This window comes from Sturnira hondurensis, unplaced genomic scaffold, assembly GCF_014824575.4.
Source record: "Sturnira hondurensis isolate 20B ecotype Veracruz unplaced genomic scaffold, ASM1482457v3 Scaffold0020392, whole genome shotgun sequence".
NCBI lineage: Eukaryota > Metazoa > Chordata > Mammalia > Chiroptera > Phyllostomidae > Sturnira > Sturnira hondurensis.
The window spans coordinates 434,817-455,108 of record NW_028093023.1 but is presented as its reverse complement, the minus strand read 5'-3'; the positions used below and the strand labels follow the sequence as shown (position 1 = coordinate 455,108).

Below are 20,292 nucleotides of genomic sequence, written 5' to 3'. Positions count from 1 at the left end.
TTTATGTCAATACCTTTAAAAAAAATCTCTACAGAAATTTGATGGGCAATACCCTCCCAATCACTCTCCTCATCTTTGATGCTATTCTTTTGAATACACAGCTGACGGATGCACCTTCATAAACCACAATTTTCATCCTTTCACTGCTTTGCTTAAAAATCTTCAGGGTATCTGTTAACTGCTGAATGAAGTTTCAATTCCTTAGCTGAACATTCAGATCTTCTCCAGTTTTGCCTTTTGCAGTTTTAGCTCTTTCTTCTCTAAAGCTCTGTATTGAGGTACAAAGCATGCCACATTAGGGTCAGAAGGCTTAAAGTTCTGCAAATAAATAGCTGTTGAGTCATTGGACGACTTGCCAGAATGCACCGCGCAGGGGCTCGTTCCAGTTTATAAAGAGGAAGGGGCGTATCAAGTAGAGACTAGATCACCTCGTTAGAGCACTGGCATCTCCTAACCGCTCAGCAATTTAGGGGCCACAAGTAGTATTGCTTCCTGAATCTGCCTCATCCCTTCAACTTCTAACCACACGCCGTGAGAACTCACTTATGTTTCCGCCTTTCCAAACAGACGAGGCTTTATAAGAGCCACAGCGGCAGATGCTGTAAGGTCGGTCGCCTCCCGACCAACCGAGACTCGCCTCTAGGGACTGTACTCTCCGCACTCATAATTTGCCACGTATTAGGTACCGCTTCCAATCAATACGGAAGAAATTATCTCAGAGCTTTGAGGGGCATCCACTTCCACCAATGAACTTCAAACTTTCTCCGCGGCCTTGGGTTAGCGAGTTCACCAATCAGGTAAGAAGGCTGCGGGGAGGGCGGGGCGCTTCTCCGGGGTAACTGCTTCCGGAATAGGGCCGGGCCTTGGGCGGAGACATTCAATTTGATTGGCAGGCGTGATATTGACAACCGGGGAAAGCCCACCGTCTCCAACGGGACCGGCCAGGTCCATGGAATGGCAGTGGCCTCAGCCAATCGGAGAGCAGACACGCGGAAAGTTTGTCCAATGGATGCTGTCCGAGGGAGGCTGTCACTCAGGTGGTGGCAGGCACTTTACTAAGACGTGGCGGGAGGTTCGGGGCTCGGAGTCCAGGCCGTCCGGGCCGCGGGGTCCCTAGCGCGTCCTTTGTTATCGGGTGCTCGAACCCACGAGAGAGGCGGGCACCGGCGGCTTCACTTCCATGCCTGCGCCCGGTGCCGGCCGCTGATGGCGCGCGCAGCCCGCCCCGGGCCTCTCGCGCGGTCGCTGTTACTGCCGCTGCTGCTGGCGCTCCTGGTGCGGACAGAAGCTTCGGGGCGCGCCCCCGACCGACCCGCGCCGGTGTCAGAGGCCGCGTTTGGCTTAGGGGCCGCGGCCGCTCCTACCTCGGCCGCGCGAGTGCGGGCTGCCGGGGCGGTGGTTGTGGCTGAGGTGACGGTGGAGGACGCCGAGGCACTGCCGGCGGCCTCAGAGGAGCAGGAGCCGCGGGATTCCGAACCGGACACAGATACCGAGCTGCGGCCGCGCGGCAGGTGAGGGGTGTGAGGGCCGGGGCCGCCTTTCCCACCCTTCGGGCCAGCCACCAGCGTCCTTCGGCTCCGGCCCGAGAGCCAGTTCTGGAGGGTGTCTTGGGGGATGCTCGCAGAATGGAGCGCAGAGATGAGAAAGATATTCCACTTTCCGACTGTTTGGGGCTTTGTTCAGACTCCAAGGAATTTTTCAGTCCTGCTGCTCCTCCATAACCGCTTTTTTCTTTCGTGAATCGTCAGTGAGTTGTGGTGGTATGACAGCTGTTTTGGGAAAAGATTTCACAAACTAATTTCTGCATTTTCTCTTAACACAATCCTGTAGTGCCTTGGAGAGGGTTAATGTCAGTATTTGTCTAATTGAGATCTGCAGAACACCCGCAGCAGAATCACCTGGGGATGCTGGTTAACTAGAGTTTTCTAGGCCTCACCCCAGATCTGAATCAGACTTTCTCTGGGTAAGAACCTAGAATCTGCAAATGTAACAAGCACGCCAAACAATTATAAAACACACTAAAGTTTAAGAGTTATGGGTAGGTTCTTGAATTCTGGCAGTTTTGATAGGTAGACGATTTACCATATAAGTATTGAATATAGGATTGAGTTGGTTAACCTCCTTGAAAATGGTACTTCAAGATCCATGTTTTAAAGGATATTTCAAAGTCTGAACACAAATGTAAGGCATTTTAATGCTGAAATGTTTTGTAGACAGCTGTCTTAGCACACCTGAGGAGAAAGTGAGGTCCCATTTAACAAATGGAGTAATAAAAGGAGATTAGGTAAATTAAACCAGGGAGGGTTGCAATGTGGGTTACAAAGTATTGTAAGTTTATAATGCTGTAATTATTAGATCATAATAAGTAGATTTAATGATCAGCATATTTAATCATAGATCAGAATCTTGATCTATGTACCTGCACACTACTAAAAATAGAACAAGTAATCAAATTCTGTGAGCACCACTTGAATGTTTATATATAGATATATTTTTCAAAGTAGCAAATATTTGACAAAATTTTCATAGTTTTTGCTAATGAATTAACTTTATTGGAAGGGTGTTTTGAAACTTCTGAAGTCCTACTCAAAGTAAGTTACATAAAGTGAGATGTTTCATTTTTCTTAGAATACAAATCTACTGCAGTAGGTACTTACGGGCACTTACAAAGGCCCTCTGGGTGCCCTGGGGTTACAGAGGGTGGACAAGATGGTCCTTGCCCTCCTGGAAGAGTGTGGAGTTTAGCCCTGAGTGTTACATGAGACCGATAATGACATTGCAGAGCATAGGCAGCACAAATTAAGTGCCATCGGTATCTTGAGGTTTTTGTGGTTTTCAGTGGGTGGAGTAGAATAGGTGCAGTAGATGAGATAAGTAAAGGCAATAGCAGAATGAATTGATTCCTATAAAGTGGTTAGAATTGTGGTGAGCAGACACAGGACTTGAGACAGCAAGAGGCACAGAAGCTGGGAAGTATGTTTAGGGAACAATTTGTTTGTGTACCTTTGTGTGTGTGAGACCTGTGTGTGAGAGGTACATGGGGTGGTGCGGGGCAAGGAGGAGTAGAAGATGAGACTAGAAAAGTAGATGGCCATACTGTATGGCTTTACATGAGTAGCATGGTTATCACTTGAGAGCGTGTTAGAAATCCAGAATCAGGCACCACCCAGACCCACTGAATAAGTATCTGCTTTAACAAGATCACCATGTGCTTTACATGCCCATTACAGTTTGAGAAGTGTAGAGTATCTCAGATGCCATGCCTGATTAAAGTTTTTGCTTAAGAAATATTTCTCTAGTAATATTATGTACTGAAAACTTGAGGTAAAGATACCACAAGGAGAGTGTTGTAGCAGTTTAGATGAGAGGTTTAGTATTCACTGGACATAGAACAGAGGGAATATATTTGAGGTAGAATCTTGGTTCCTAGCAAAGTAATCTGTTCCTCCTCTCTTGGCACTTCCATACAAAGATTGAGACTGGGTGGCCAGAAAGTAGGAGGGCACATGGCACAATTGAGGGATGTAGGGGAGCAGGGAAGAAAAGATAAGGGGTTTGGTGTTGAACATGGTAACTTGGAGGTCCAGGATGGCGGAAATGAGTGGCTGATGTTGGAGAGCAGTTAGGATACATAGTTGAAGGTGTGAGAAAGAGGAAACTCATTGTAAATCCATAGGAAATACCTTATATTTTAGAGAAGATGGGCCAGCAAAGGAGACAATACAGCTGGATAGGTTGGTAGTATAGAGTGAGGACTAAGAAGGTGGGATTTGGTGATGAGCATAAGTAAAGAGTTTAAGAAAAGCAATAGAGAGTACTCAGATAGCAAGAGAGAGAAGTTAAGTATTCATCCTTTTCAGCTTCAGCCCCTGCTTCCCTTACCGCTAAAGTGATAGGAGGCAACTTTTAGGACCAGAGATGTCTGATCTTATTTATACACTCAGAGGAGAGACCCTACATACACAGGTTGAAAAAGAGAAATGGAGGAGGTGGAAGTAGTTGGAGACAGACTACTTGGCAACAGGAGAATCACTTCTTTCCTCAGAAACAAGGTGAAAATAGAGGAGTTCTGCCTGGCAGAGAGTAAGTGTTCCTTATTCCTTAGCAAACGATTTTCTAGGAAGATATAGGCCCAGGTGTAGGGGTCTGCCTGGTAGCTTAAGATAGTGTGGAAAGTTTGAGAAACCTTGGGTAAGTAAATTGATAAAGCCAACAGGAGGTAAGTATGCAGTGTTTATAAAACTGTTCTCTAAATGCTCTTTAAAAAAAGAGATTATCAGTTCATAATAATAGACCAATATCCTGTTTGTTTCAAGAAGGAGGATTAGGGGAGAGATTTGAATTAACCAAGCATTAATTACAAATAGCTGTGAAGAATTATGTTACTTGCAAAACTTTTAAAAAGAAGGAGGTGGGGAATAGATTGTCACTTTTGCATATTGTCTTTTGAAGCCCAAGAAGCTGTATAAAGCTTGCTGATTCTACCCCCTCCCCTCCCCTCCCCTCTGAGAGAGGGAGAGTGAGAGAAAAACTTTGATATGTTGTTCCATTTATTTATTGATTGTTTGGTTGATTCTTGTATGTGAGCTAAGCTCACCAGGTATCAAACCCTTAACTTTGGCCTATCCAAGGACCCTCTAGCCAACTGACCTCCCTGGGGCAATTTTTTCTCTTGATGACATTTTCATTGGCTTCATGGTGCTTACTTCGCAATCTCAAGCATGTGAATGAGTGAATAAACTTTTTTTCTTTAAAAAGTAGCAAAGATAAATGTATTTTTATGATAGCAGTGTTGTTGTCACTGCTACTTCCGTTAAACATTACAAAGAGTTGGCATTCAAATGGAATGGCCACTGTACCAAGTTGGGAAGAAAGCCACAATCTCACCTCGTTATTAAGTTTTGTGCAAGTTGGCATAATTTAAGTTACTAGTTTTCTGACTCCAATGGCAGTAGCAATTTACAAAGTTTTACTGGCAGTTGTCATGGTGGCATGGGCATCTTCATATTGAGAACCTCTGACAGACTCAGAAGTTGTCAAGAACTAGTTTTATGCTAATAGTCATGCTAATTTGTAAAATATTGTTTCTTTTTCTTCTAATTCCTCTGTAACAAAAGTACTACAAAATTTGATAATCTATGGTGCTTCTTGAGTTGGTGCATCTTTAAACTGATTTTTTAAAAATTTAATAGATAACATGAAAACACTGTAAATGTAAGATGATTTCATTTTTCTTTTTTTTAAAGATTTTATTTATTTATTTATTTATCTTTAGAGGGGAAGGAGAGAGGGAGAGAAACATCAGTGTATGGTTGCCTTTCCTGCGTCCACTGCTGGGAGTTGGCCTGCAGGGAACGGGCCTGCAACCCAGGCATGTACCCTGACTGGGAATCGCAGGCCTGTGCTCAATCCACTGAGCTACACCAGCCAGGGCCTTCATTTTTCTTTATTTCTTTCTGTCCTTTCACAAACTGATGTGATGTGAATTTGTAGTACAGAACTCTGGTCCTAAGATTTTCAGATTCATAAGCATGCTTTTGTTAAAACAATAAAATATGACCATGGAATAATAAAATCTCAGAAAGCATTGTTGAAAATAGACTTTACTGACTGCAGACTTTCAAAGTTTAATAAAACGCACATTTAAGGAAGAATTTATGCATAACTTTCAAGGCAAGTTGTAAGCCAAAATAAACATACTTTAGCAAAGAATGGACTAGCCCTCCTGTCTACAATTGTTTTTTTAGTTTAATTGACACCTGGAGTCTAGATGTGATATATGCCAGGACTGAGGGGACTATACTTAATTTGAACTCAGCAGCCTTTACAATGTGCAACATTTTGCACAAGGGATCCTGTCTTTATTAATTTCTGTGAGCTGTTATTTGGGCATGGATCTTCATTCTTTAAACACTGCCTGGGAACTCCATCTTTTTTTCCCTTTTTTTATAAGAGAGGAGCTGCGTTATATTTTTATTATAGAATGTTTTAAAATACAAAGAAGAGAACTAAATATGAGAGGGTAAGATTACTTTTATTTTCTATTTTTTTAATCTTGTTTTATTTATAAATAACTTTATTGATTAAAAATGTTTTATGGAATAAACTAGAAAAAGTGCTTTTGAAAATGTTTTAGTCTGTTAGGAGAAGAATAACTGCCATTCTCATGCTGCTTATAACAGTGAGAAATTAGACTGTATTTCTTTAAGGTCTACCAAACATTTTGAAGCAATAAAGTATAGTTTTTTGACATTCTATTTGTTTTGGTTTGGGCCACAAATAGTCTTGTGATATGTTTAAATAAAGGAGGTTTGATTTGAAGATTTACTCAGTAGGTGGGGACTAAGAAGTAAAGTCCAGTAAGTATTAGTTTGTTTTTACATGAGAACATGTGCTTCCCTGAGTGAGAGCATATTTTTTTATAATTTTTTACTTTTCAAGTATAGTTGACATACAATATTATATTAGTTTCAGGTGTATACACCAGTGATTAGACATATAATTTACTAAGTAACCATCTTGGTAAATCTGTACACATCTGACACTATGCATAGTTATTAGAATATCATTGACTATATTCTATATGTTGTACTTTACATCCCCATGACTATTCTGTAACTACCAAATTCTACTTAATCCCTTAACCTTTTTTACCCATCCCTTCAACACACCTTCCATCTGGCAACTGTCAAAATGTTCTCTGTATCCATGAACCTGTTTCTGTTCTGCTTGTTTGTTTATTTTGTTTTTTAGATTCAGTTGTTGGTAGATATGCATTTATTGCCATTTTATTCATATTTTATTATCTTTTTTTCTTCTTCTTTTATAAGAAGACACTTGAACATTTCATATAATATTAGTTTGGTGGTGATAAGCTCCTTCAGCTTTTTCTTGTCTGGGAGGCTCTTTGTCTTTCTATTCTAAATGTTAGCTTTGCTGGGTGGGACCATCTTGGTTGTAGGTATTTGCTTTCCATTACTTTGAATATTTCATGCCAGTTCCTTCTGGGCTACAAAGTTTCTGTTGAGAAGTCAGCTGACAGTCTTATGGAGGCTCCCTTGTAGATATCAATAACTGCTTTTTTCTTGTTCCATTTAAGATTCTTTAATCTTTTGCATTTTAATATGATGTGTCTTGGTGTGGGCCTCTTTAGATTCATGTTGTTTGGAACTCTGTGCTTCCTGGACCTCTGTTTATATTTCCTTCACCAGGTTAGGTAAGTTTTCTGATTATTTTTTCAAATAGGTTTTCACTTTTTGCTCTTCTCTCCTCCTTCCAGTACCCCTTTGAAGCAAATGTTGGTATGCTTGAAGTTGTTCCAGAGGCTTCATACACTATCTTCATTTTTTAAAATCCTTTTTGCTTTTTTGATTGGGTGTTTTTTGCTTCTTTATATTCCAAATCACTAATTTGATCCTCTGCTTCATCTACTCTGCTATCGATTCCCTATAATGTAATCTTCATGTCTGACTGGTTCTTTTTTATGTTTTCTAGTTCTGTTTTGTGTCTTGTCTTTTTTTCCCTGACATTCTCACTGAGATCATTGATAAATAACCAGTGTTTTGAATTCTGCATCTGATATATTGCTTGTCTCCATTTTGTTTAGTTCTTTCTCTGAAGTTCTGTTTTTTCATTTGGTACATGCTTCTTTGTCTCCTTATTTTCGCAGCCTCCCTGTGTTGGTTTCTATGTATTAGATGGAACCGCTACATATACTAGTCTTGGTATAGTGGCCTTATGTAGTAGGTGTCCTATAGGAATCAGTGGCACAACCTCCCCTGTCACCCACACTGGGTACTCCAGGTGTGCCACCCCCTTGTGGGCTGTGTACACCCTTCTGTTACAGTTAAGCCTTGATTATCGTTGGCACATCAGTGAGAGGGATTTACTCCCAAGCTAATCAGTTGCAAGAACTAGCTCCAACCACCATGGAGGATCAGGTATGCAGGGGGCCAACCCCAGAGAACAGAACAAAACTTAACTTCAGCAGGGCTCTGTTGCCAGCTGAATCCACCCCTTGAGTGTGTCGCTTGTGGAAGTGGTTGGATGGTGCTGCGACATGGTCTGAAGCTGTCTACCAGGTATACTGGTTCTGGAACTTCCCAGGAGGTGCAGACCAAAGTCAGCTACTGCCTGTGTTCTGCCCAGGGACACCTGGCATTAGCTACAAAGTGATATGCAGATGGCTGCTACTTGTGCTGGGCTTGTAGGTGCCCAGGGTAGGCTGCTGCGAGTGCCAGGCCTGTGGCCACTTAGCAAGAGAAATAGGGGCTCACTGAGGCCAGATGCTGCTTGTTTTAGAGATTTTAGGAAAGTCTGAAGTATGAGCAAGACAGGCCGTTTGTGTGGAAAAGCCACTGGAAACTGCATGGATGGCCCCACAAATTAGTTGGGGCAGGGAATCAGGAAATTGCCAGGGCTCGAGGTCAAGAGTATGAGCCAGGTTGATGAAGACTCAGATATGGCATTCCACTGCTGGCTCTGTGGGAAGGGGGTATCTCAGAAAAGGAACAGTGTCCCCTGTCAGTACTTTTGTCTGGCAGAAAGCTGCCTGCCTCCCCCACGCCTCCAGCTGAAAGCACATGTTTAGGGAGGAGATTCTTGCCTACATCAGAAAAAGCAGATTTGCCCAAATCACACTTTTTTCCTCACCTGAGGATATGTTTATTGATTTTTGAGAGAGAGAAATACACAAAATCAGCTGCTTCTGTATGTGCTCTGACTGGATCAAACCCACAACCAAGGTGTGTGTCCTGACTGGGATTGAACATATGACCTTTTGGTGCACAGGACGATACTCCAACTGGCTAAGCTACCCCGCCAGGGCCCAAATCACATTTTTAACTTTGGATTTTTCAAATAGGCAGGTATTCTGGGTATTTTAAGTCCAGCAATTTTCTTATATTGGGTGTTCATTTGGAATAAGGTTATTTTTGCTTAGTTGAGGGCATAATCAGACCAATAACAAGATAAATGGCATCTTGATGAGATTTATGGAGGGAATAGAAGCTACACATTATAATCCTGTAGTAGTTGCCACTTATATAAACTTACGGTTATTAGAATAATGGAATTAAGTTTTAGTAAACCTAAATTCATGCTTCAAAATTTTGTTCAGAACCTCTTAATTGGTGCATGACCTCAGGCAAGTTACAACTTTTCACATCTTTCCCAACTTTTTTTGTTTTTGTTTTTGTTTTTGTTTTACATGAATAAGAGTGTCTCCCCTCGCAAGACTTACTGATTCAATAAACTTTAATTGCATTTTATTAGGGGCTAGGCGTTGTTAGGTGCTGAGGCTAGAGAAATGGACCACTAGTCTTGTCCTTGAACTCTCAGCCTGACAGGGAGATATAGCTTCTTGTGTTAAAGAATAAAGTATACTAGAGTGGATAATAAGTGACATAAGAGTAGTATGAGAGTGAAAAAAATGGAAGTGTCAAATCAGCAAGTCTGTGAATGTTAACTGTCAAGGACAGTCTAGGTAGCAGAGATGGTGTGCCAAGGGCCCAGAGTAGTGGTTCACAAGCTAGGGCTTCTGGACTCTTATGGATCTACCCAGGTAAAAATGGGGATTGGTAAGAGGTCAGTATTTTTTAAATAATTGGATGGAAATTGGATATTCATTCATGAGAAGGATAATCGAAAAGCCAAGTTTCTACACATTGGTAGTTGGAAAATAGTCCTGGGGATGTAAAGTGCAACATAGGGAATATAGTCAATAATATTTTAATAACTGTGTATGGTGCTAGGTGGGTACTAGAGTACTGGGGGGATACTTTGTAAAGTACATGATTGTCTAATCACTATGCTGTACACCTGAAACTAGTACATTAATATTGAATGTGAACTATAATTGAAAAATACAATTTTAAAAATATATATCATCAGGAAAGAGTAAAAAGTCAAATGTCTTTGCTTTGAACTAGAATTATATCAAACTTAATGCAGTAATTTTAGTGACTTCTTTTCAGAAATCTTTAATTTGTTTGGTACTTAAATATTTCATTTAAAGGTGTGGGAATTCATTGGAAGTGGTGTTTATTGGGCAAATGAAATCATTTAGGACATGAGACCAGTCTATGGCCATACCACCCTGAATGCGCCCGATCTCGTCTGATCTCGGAAGCTAAGCAGGGTCGGGCCTGGTTAGTACTTAGATGGGAGGACACGAGACCAAAAGTAATTTAACAAGGGAACTTAGTTGAAAAGGTTAGTTGTGTGTGTGTGTGTGTGTGTGTGTGTGTGTGTGTGTGTGTGTGAAGCAGTGATGTAGGTGACTATGCCAAGTTATAAAGGTTTTATGTGTCATACAAGGCATTGTGGACTCTATTTAGTGGACACATGCGGCATCAGAAGTTTATTAGGTTTCTTTTATACAATCAACACTGTTGGAAGGACAGAGGGAAAGAGGTCAGAGGCAGGAAAATATGTCGGAAAGACTTTTAAAGGTGTTTTGGTGAGAGATGAGAATCTGTTCCAGGATAAGGTCAGTGGTAATGAACAAGAAAGGAAAGACTTAAAAGAAGCTAAAGTAATAAAGTCAAGAGTAGATGACTATTATCTAATGTAGAGTGTGAGGGAACAGGTAGATGTCTGGTTTAAATGTTAAGTCACAGGGTGGATAGAGAAATGTGTAGAGAACAGTTGAGTTTCCTGTGCACTTTGTGGCAAATGTATCCTGCTGAAAGTACGGAAGGGGAGGTTGGTAGAGGGAGGAGCTGTAAATACTGTATAGGTTTGGGAGGTGTCATGTATCAGACAGAGGTAAAGTTGTGGATATGGAGAAAGCTAGAACTCCATGGCCCGCTTGTTCGTGATTGAGAGCAGGAGTGGTAGTGAGGATGGCTGACAGGGGCTCGTGCTGTGGAAGCCGGGGAAAGAAGAATGCCCAGATTGGGGAGCCACACTGTTTCAGCTGCTGCTGCAGGGACATGCCTGACTAGGAGGATGGATCTGGCCATTAGGAGGAGATCACTGACAACCTTTCTTCAGAGGAGCAAACTGCTTGCTGTCCAGTCATCCAAACAAATGCCTTTGGAAACTAACGTAAGTTAAGAGAGAGTTTACTGGCAGAGTTGATCAACAGGCCTTCTTCAGTCAGTTAATACATTATTATTATATCTTTGTTTTTACAAAAATAATTATATTTATTTTTATAATAATGATTATTGTTATATTTTACTGCAAGGAAGTAGCCCTTTGAATTAAGTCCCATTTGCCAAATTGACCTTATGAGATTCACCTGTCCTACTTGTTAAGCTCCATTCTCCCAAGACTCCTGTGGGGAGGGAGTTGTGGACCTTCCCTTGTTTTTAACGGGCTCCAGATGACTTTTATGATCAGGCATATCTGACTTAATGTGAGCTAGGTGAGACAGCCGTACAGGTTGACCTGGGGGATTTTGTGGGTTTGGTTCCAGATCGCAATAAAATGAGTAATGCAGCAAGCAACTCGTAATCTTTCTGCTGGTGGAGGGTTTTGCCTCCAGTTTGTGAAGAGTGCAACATCTGTGAAGTGCAATAAAATGAAGCATAATTAAACAAGGTGTGTCTATATTTTACTTATGAAAAAGCCATTGAATAAAGAATCCATGCAGAGAGTAAACAGAACCGTGTGGATGTGTACTCAGGACTTCAAAGATCTGATTCTTTCCACTGGAAATGCTGCCTCTGCAGTTCCTTTGTTCTTGAATAAGTTAAAGTCTTTCATCTTGTTCATGGAAACCTCAAAATAGGGTGAGTGAGTCATAGGAAGATAAATGACTATATTTTCCTAATTGAGGGAGCTCATTTTTCATTTTACTTGATGTTTATTCTAAATGCCATCTCTTCTGTCCTCTGATTTGTTGCTGCATTCAGCCTGAGGACTTTGTTTTTCAGCAGTATCTGTCTCCCTGATGCCTTTTTTAGTTGCTAGCATGTCAATGTGCACCTCTCTCATAGACTGTGATTAGATACAGTAGTCTAAATTGTAGCTTATATAGTGCATTTTTGTATATGTGTGTGGGACTGTTCAGTTTCAGCCACAGCAGAAGAGGTACCTACCTCCCTTCCAGAAACATGCTTGGGAAAGAGCCCATAGTTAATATTATGGCTAGTTGGTAGCAGACAAAAGGATGAAGGATACATTTTTATTTCTTAGAATTTTTTGAAATTGATTTAGAGAGAGAGACAGAGAGAAGGAGGAAAAAAACATCGAACTGATGTTTCATCCATTCATGCATTCATTGATGGCCTCTTGTGTGTGCTTTGACCTGGGATTGAACCTGGAACCCTGATGCAACAAGATGATGCTCTAACCAACTGAGCTACCCTGTTGGGGCAGATATTTATTTATTTATTTATTGGACACCTGACAGAGTTTATTAGGGGATTTTCTGGTTATTCCCATTAAGAGAGGCTAAAATAATCAATGGTACCCCATTCAAATCTAAGGACCAGATGACTAAGTAGCAATAGTAGGTAAGAGAGTGATGTGTTTAATTGTTCCTCCCACATGTTTGTATTTAATTATTGCTCAGATTTACAGATACTGTCTAAATACAGTTCATAATCTGAAAATATCTTGTTTATTTTAAAAAGCAGAATTTTTGGCTCAGTTAAAAGTAAGTTTTCAGGGAAGGAATGGTTAGGTGTTAAACTCCAAATTACTTATTCAAATGTGTTTTTTGTATATACATAGGACACACATGCATATTTTGTTGTTGGATTTTTCTTTATTTTGAAGGTGAAAGCTAGAATCTTATCATTCTTCTCTGTTTACCTCTAGAATAAATAGCTACATATTTAGAAAAAGTATAGCTTGTTGTTATTGTTATTTTAATAACTAAAACACCTAGGATAATAAATGAACAGTGTTCTGAATTACAAAAAATAGTTACTGAACTGTTCCAGTTGTCTCATTAATTTTTTCATGGGTTAACATTTGTTGCTTACACTGAGTTTTATTTAAATTAAAATTATTTTTTCAACCATTTATTTGTGGTTAATTATTAAACATAATAATTAGGCATTTGTTCAGTGGGGCAAGGATAGGGGGGTTAACTTGGTTCTGAACCCTGGATCTCCAAGTTAGTTATATTTTATTGCTTTTACTTGTAAAGTGGCACATTTAAGGTATGAGTTTTTATAACCTTCATTATAAAATAATTTTCTTACTTGAGGTATCCTTCTCCCCCAACTCCCAAGTGATTTCTTTAGAAAGCAGGATAATGTGTAGGGAGGGAAGTCGAGCTGCTCCCTTTCTTTCAGTCTGTTATCTAAAATTACTAGAGTTTGTAGTGTGGCAAAAATTTTTATCTTCATAAATTAGACTAAGTTACCACTTGAAATATTCAAAGTTAGAATTGGTGTATAGCTTGGAAACTGAAAAATTTTATTTATTCATTTGATAAACAAATTATTTGGAAGGTTTCAAATGAGTTTACTTAAACTGTTTTGTCTTGGTCAACTTGTAGCTTTACTTATAATTTGGTGCATCATACATCAAGTGAGATAGAAAAGACAAAAGTTGTATTTATCCTAACCAGGAACATAACTGTATGTGTGTGAAATTTGCATGGTCTTTGATGCAGACAAACATACCTAATAAATTTCCTAGAACAACTGTACAACACAGGCAAAAGGAATAGTAGCTGCAAAGGCTCCAGAGGAAAACCACACATGATATGTTTGAGGAATTGGGGGAGTCAGTCTGAGGGTATTGATTTTGGATATGTGAACTTTGAGCAGTCTCTTAGACAATCTAAATCTGGTAGGCAGTTAGATATGTAAGTTCAGAGCTTAGGGAATGGTTTGGAACCAGAAAAATTTGGGAGTTACCAGCATATAGATGGTATTGAAACTGTGGTACTGGATGAGACCACCAAAAAAGAATACACATAGGTACAGAGTATTTTAAGATATAGGAGAAATGAGGAAGAACTAGAAAATAAAGCTGTGAAAGAGTAGGTTAGAAGAAAAAAATAGCAGGAGAGATGGTGTCCTGGATACCACATGAAGAGTATGTTTCATGAAGGGCAGGAGAAGTAGCTGATCAGGCGCTGCTAGAATGTCAGGTGAACTGAGACCTCACCGTGGGGTTTTCCAATGTGAAGGTGAGTGACTCCAGCAAGAACCTGTTCAGTGGAATGGTACAGGCAAAAACTTGATTAGAAATAGTTCAGGGCAAGGGGAGGAGAGGATTTGGAGACATAGAGTATATATATAATAGCTCTTTTAAGGCATTTTGTTCCAAAGTGGGCAAGGAATGAACTGGAAGCTAGAAAGAGGGAGTGGTTGTTTCTGTTTCATCTGTGTTGGTTTTTATATTAGGAGAAAGCATAGCCAGTTGGAATACTGAGGGGAATGGTCTGGTAGAGAGGGGAATAATTGGTGTGATGACAAGAGGAGATTTGCAGGAGTGAGTCCTTCTATGTACACGATGGAGAGATCTCTTGCCTAGGCGGAACTGCTGGTGGTGGATGATAGTATGGACTGTTCACCCACAGTAACAGGAACGAAGGGAGAATACATGGATCCAGGTACAGATAAATGGATAGAGGTGATGGTGTGAAATAATCTGTTGGATTATTTCTGTTTTCCTTCAAGAAATGGGTAGTACAATACCTGAGATGCATGAGCTTGGAAGAGCTGGTATCAGGAATTTGAGGAGAAATGAGAAATGTAATAGTTAACCTAGGTTAGTGGGCAAGTGGATGGACTAGGGAAGTGTCATATGATTGTTGAGCATCATTAATAGTCCTTTTGAGGTTGGTGGTCAGAATTAAAGTGAGACCAGTCAGCATGGTTATGTTATTCTTCAGCCACATTCAACTGCACAGATGTAAGACTTAAAAAAGGGAGAAAGTTAGCCCTGGCTGGTGTAGCTCAGTGGATTGAGTGCGGGCCTGCGAACCACACAATTGTGGTTAGATTCCCAGTCAGGGCACATGCCTGGGTTGCAGGCCAGTTCCAAGTGGGGGACACATGAGAGGCAACCACACATTGATGTTTCTCTCCCTCTCTCCTTCCCTTCCCCTCTCTCCGAAAATAAATAAATAAAATATTTTTTTTAAAAGGGAGAAAGTTAAATTTAACTAGGATTGGGGTTTTGCCAGTCAAGTGTGACATGCAAGAGAGCAATAGGGGTTGAGGGTGTAAGAAAGGGAGTGCTTAAAATAAAGCACTACAGAATTTCAAATGGTTAAAGAAATGAATGTGTAATTGTAGTAAAGGTAGGTGATAGGATCAATGGTTTGTAGGTTCTGGTGGAGTCAGCAGTTTGTTGGAGTCAGGAAAGTAGAGGAAATGAGCTGGAGAGAAGGGTAGTTGGCTACGGGCCCAATGCTTGAAATTTCACTGGGAGAGGGAAGTTGTGATTGGTAGTGACAAAGACTAGAGTCTGACCACGGGAGTGGCTGAGGCAAGGTAGATCACAAAAACCCAAAGAATTTGTTAATAGTGACAGTAAACCAGGAGCTAAAGTCCTCATGGAATTGGGCTAGTAATCCAAGGGTTGGTAAACAATTGCTAGAAGGGGTGATAAATGGAACAATCTATTGAGGATTATTTATTTTTATTTTAAAATTTTATTTATTTATCTTAGAGGGGAAGGGAAGGAGAAAGAGAGAGAAATATCAATGTATGGTTGCCTCTCGTGTGTCCCCTACTGAGGTCCTGGCCTGCAACCCAGGCATGTGCCCTGACTGGGAATCGAACCGCGATCGTGTGGTTCGCAGGTCCACGCTCAATCCACTGAGCTACACCAGCCAGGGCTCTTGAGGATTTTTAGAGAGGAAAGAAAGTAGTCTGGGAATGGTGACGAGGTACAAGGAATACACCTACTCCATTACTAGGCCCAGTCAGTGGCCAAGAGTATGGAGAAAACAATTTTTGCTTTTGAAGCAGTGCCTCAGGGAAAGCCAGATTTCATTAGAATGAGAAGGAAAGTGCACATTCGGGGAGTACTTCAGGATTTGGAGAATGACAGAAGAGGACAGAGCAGGGAATGTTGAGTTCCATATGGGGATTAGAGTGTGGGAATGAGGGGTGACCTAGGAGTCGGGCACTTTTTGTAAGTGACGTAAACAGATAAAGGTCATAGTGCAGTTGCCTTGGAGTGCTAAAGAGAAATCGTGGTGCCAAGAAAATTAGGTGTTGTGAGAAGGTGGGTCTCACTTCTATGTAGGTAGATGCCAGGGAGGAGTTTCCTTTTGAGGGTGTGGAGTAAGTGCTTAATATTAATAGCTTAGATACCTTTTACATTTTTTCCTATGAATTTTTAAATTCACAGATCGTTGGTGATTATCAGCACTTTAGATGGACGAATTGCTGCCTTGGATCCAGAGAATCATGGTGAAAAGCAGTGGGATTTGGATGTGGGATCTGGCTCCTTGGTTTCATCTAGCCTTAGCAAACCGGAGGTAAGAATTTTCTGTTAAATGTTTATATTTAACAAAAAACTCAGTTATAATGAGCAATTGCTAATATTGATATTATGTATTTAGAGCTGGAGAGCTCAGGGCCCCATTGCCTAGGTGTGAGGCTGCCCTCCCTGTTACCAACTATGTCCCCTTGAGGCAATTACTTTCCTGTTCCTCAGTTCCCCTGTTGTAATGAGGTGGTGATATTACATAATCACCTACTTCTTAGGGTTGTTTGGGCATTAAATGAGTTAGTCATATAAATGACTAACTAAGGAAACTATCTGCTGTATCAGTATAGCTTATTATCTGAGCTATAACATGATCATTTGTTATTATTACCTAAATAATAGACCCTAAATAATAAAATAAATATATGTAGTTTAACTGTGCTTTAATAGAAATACAGGGGTTGGTAAAAGTAGGTTTATAGTTGTAAATAAGTGAAACACAGAGTTTATTCTTGTATTATTTATTATTTACTGTATTATTTTCCATATGAACAACTGTAAACCTACTTTTGCCCACTCTGTATATACTGCGAAATCTCATAAGTGATTCTGTACATTTTCCCTCAGGTGTACATTCTTATTGTAAGTATAATTCATCAGAAAATTTTTTTGAATGCAATTTTAGACAAATTTGATTATTTGCAAAAAAGAGACCTTACTTCCAAAACTATTCGGTCTCATGAGTCTAAGACTTGGGCAGGTTGCTTAGCCCCTCTTTCGTTAGTGTCCTCATCTAGAAGGTGAGGACACTGCCTGCCCTGATGAGGTTAGGGAAGTGAGTAAGTGCAGTAAGTTTTTTTTTTCTCCTTTTTAGTTTTGGTTCTGATAGGTTGTCTCTCTCCTTTTGTGGAGACTTATTCTCTTGTTTAAATTGTTTAAAATAATTTCCTCTTTTTAGTGAGACGACCAACATGTGTTTTCCAGAATACCCTCAGCCTTGTATCTTATCAAGTAGTACCTTTGGGTTACTCCTCAGGGTACTCTATTTTTCTATTATCCTCAATCTTTCTTAGCTGGTATCAAGTTTGAAAAAGGCAAAACTTAAAATGAGGGTCTTGAGAATGAACTGATTAGTGGTGAAAATGTTTTGATGAGAAAACTGCTACTAAGTGATCCACTTTCAACTCCAGTAAACCTAGCCTCAATTTTTTTCCTGAAGTGCTCAGGCAAGTACTTAGGGAGATGGCACTGTTCAGCCTCCACATTTGTTGTTTGCTAAGCCCTGACTAGACTTTCAGAGTGCCTACTATTTATCAGACAGTATACTGAAAATACCTGTTCAAAATAATGAACTTCTGTTCATTATTAATTATTCGAATTATTAATACAAATAGCAATTTGATTACAAAGTATATTTAAAAATTTGAATCAAGTATAATAGTCAAATGCTAAGCATTCATTTATTTGTGCTCTGCTGGGATTATGCTTGTGTATGTATGTTTTGCCCTATTTTTAAACTATACGTAATAGAGGATCAGCAAAATCAGAAGATTATAAGCTGTTTACATCTGAGGTGTGCTGTAATGGTATAAAGCATGTGTGTGTTTGCAAAGTAAAATGTATACATGCATGCATGAAAGATAAATTGCATGGTATGACAGATTAGAATACAAATAGTTGTAATAACTTGAATGCTTTGGTATGTTTAAATTATAAGCAGCTAGTTGAACTTGAAGGTTTTCTCACAAATACCAATTATGTTAGGTGGGTTAAATTTTAAAAAGTTTAACTGTAAGTTGGTACACAAGATTATATTGGTTTCAGATGTATAATATAGTGATTCAACATCTTCATACCTTATAATGTGATCAACCCTCTAATTCTAGTAATTATCTGTTGTTATGCCAATTTATCACAGTATTACTGACTATATTCTGCTTTACCTTTCTCATTCATTCCTTCCCCCTCCAGTACACACTCCCCCCACCTTTGAACTTTGTTTCTGTGAGGTTTGTTTTATTTTCTTGTACTTGCTCATTTGGGATTTTTGTTAGATTTCACATATAAGCAAAATCACACTGTATTTGTCATTCTCTGACTGACTTATTTCACTTAGCCTGATACCCACTAGGTCCATGTACATTGTGGCAAATGACAGGATTTCATCCTGTCTTATTGCTGTGTAATATTCCATTATATATTTGCACTGTATCTTCTTTACCCATTTATCTAGCTATGGACATGTAGGTTGCTTCTGTAGCTTGGCTATTGTAAATAATGCTGTGAGGTGCATACACCTTTTTAAATTAGTGTTTGTGTTTTCTTCAGATATACACCCAGATACAGAATTGCTGGGTCATCTGGTAGATCCGTTTTAGTATTTTGAGTAATTTCCATACTGTATTCTATAGTGGCTGCATCAGGTTGTGTTCCCCCAACAGTGCATAAGGGTTCCCTTTTCTTCACATGCTTATCAACATGTGTAATCTGTTGACCTTTTGACCATTCTGACAGGTGTGACGTGATATCTCACTGTGTCTTTGATATATGTTTCCTGATGATTAGTGACGTTGAGCATGTGTTCATATATCTGTTGGCCCTATGTATATATTTTTTGTAGAAATGTCTCCTCATGTCTTTGGCTCAGTTTTTGATTAGAATGTTTTTTTTATTGAGTTGTATGAGTTTCTTATATATTTTGGATATCAACCTTTTATTAGATATATTATTTGCAAATATATTATTCAGTAGGTTATCTTTTTGTTTTGTTGATCATTTTCTTTGCTATGCAGAAGCTTTTTAGTTTGATGAAGTCCCATTTGTTTATTTTTGCCTCTGTTTTCCTGATGTCAAGTAGTTTACTACCTATGTTTTATTCATGGAGTTTCATGATATTAGGGCTTACATTTAAGTTCTTAATCCATTTTGAATTTATTTTTGTATATGCTGTAAGAGAGTGGTACAGTTCTGAGAAGAATGCCATTGGTATTTTGATGGAACTTCACTGTATTTGTAGATTGCTCGAGTAGTATGGTTATTTTAAAAAGTAAGTCCTTTTAATTCATGAGAATAGTATATCCTTCCATTTATATGCTTCTATTTTTTATGTCCTCTTCCGTGTCTTTTTTTCAGTATCTTATAGTTTTCCTAGTACAAGTCTTTCACCTCCTAGATTAAGTTTATTTCTAGGTATTTTACTTTTTGATACAGTTGTAAATGGGATTATATTAATATAATCCCATTTGTTTCTTCTTCTGGTCAATTGTTATTAACGTATAGGACTAGAGGAAATAATTGTAAAATTTATATGGAACCACAAAGACCTATAATAGCTTCAGCAACCTTAAGAAAGAAGAATAAAGTTGGAGGTATCATGCTACCTGATATCAAATCATACTGTAAGGCTACAGTAATCAAAATGGTGTGGTAATGGCATAAAAACAGACACACAGGCCAATGGAACAGAATATAGAGTCCAGAAATAAAACCCATGATTCTGTGATTGGTTAATCTCTGGCAAAGGAGGCGAGAATATACAATGCAGTAAAGACAATCTCTTCCATACATAGTGTTGAGAAAACTGGACAGATACAGGCAAAAAGAAAATGAAACTATATCACCTTCTTACACCACATTCAAGAATAACTCAAAATGAATTAAAAACTTAAATGTAACATCCCAAACCATAAAATTCCTAGAAGAAAACATAGGCAGTTAACTCTTTTGACATTGCTCTTTGTTATATTTTTGCCGATATATCTCCTCAGGCAAGTGGGAAGAAAAAACAAACAATGAGCCTACATCAAATTAAAAAGTTTTGCACAGTGAAGGAAACAATCAATACATAAAAATCCTAACCTAATGGTTGGGAGAAGATATGCACAATGACATTTTCAATAAGGCATCAATATACAATATTTATAAAAATCTCATAGA

General features: G+C 39.3%; 1 protein-coding gene across 3 annotated transcripts in view; it reads left to right on the top strand.

Moving 5' to 3' along the window:
• Positions 1 to 1,036: 1,036 nt before the first annotated feature.
• The window catches only part of EIF2AK3 (eukaryotic translation initiation factor 2 alpha kinase 3), a 92,762-nt gene continuing 73,506 nt past the window's right edge, over positions 1,037 to 20,292 (top strand). For all 3 annotated transcript variants that reach the window (XR_005064103.1, XM_037029642.1, XM_037029641.1), the window contains exons 1-2: positions 1,037 to 1,511; positions 16,276 to 16,405. Coding sequence is in view for 2 of the 3 variants with exons in the window: in XM_037029642.1 (XP_036885537.1) it covers positions 1,207 to 1,511; positions 16,276 to 16,405 (435 nt within the window). In the remaining variant the exon portion in view is untranslated. The remainder of the gene's footprint in view (positions 1,512 to 16,275; positions 16,406 to 20,292) is intronic.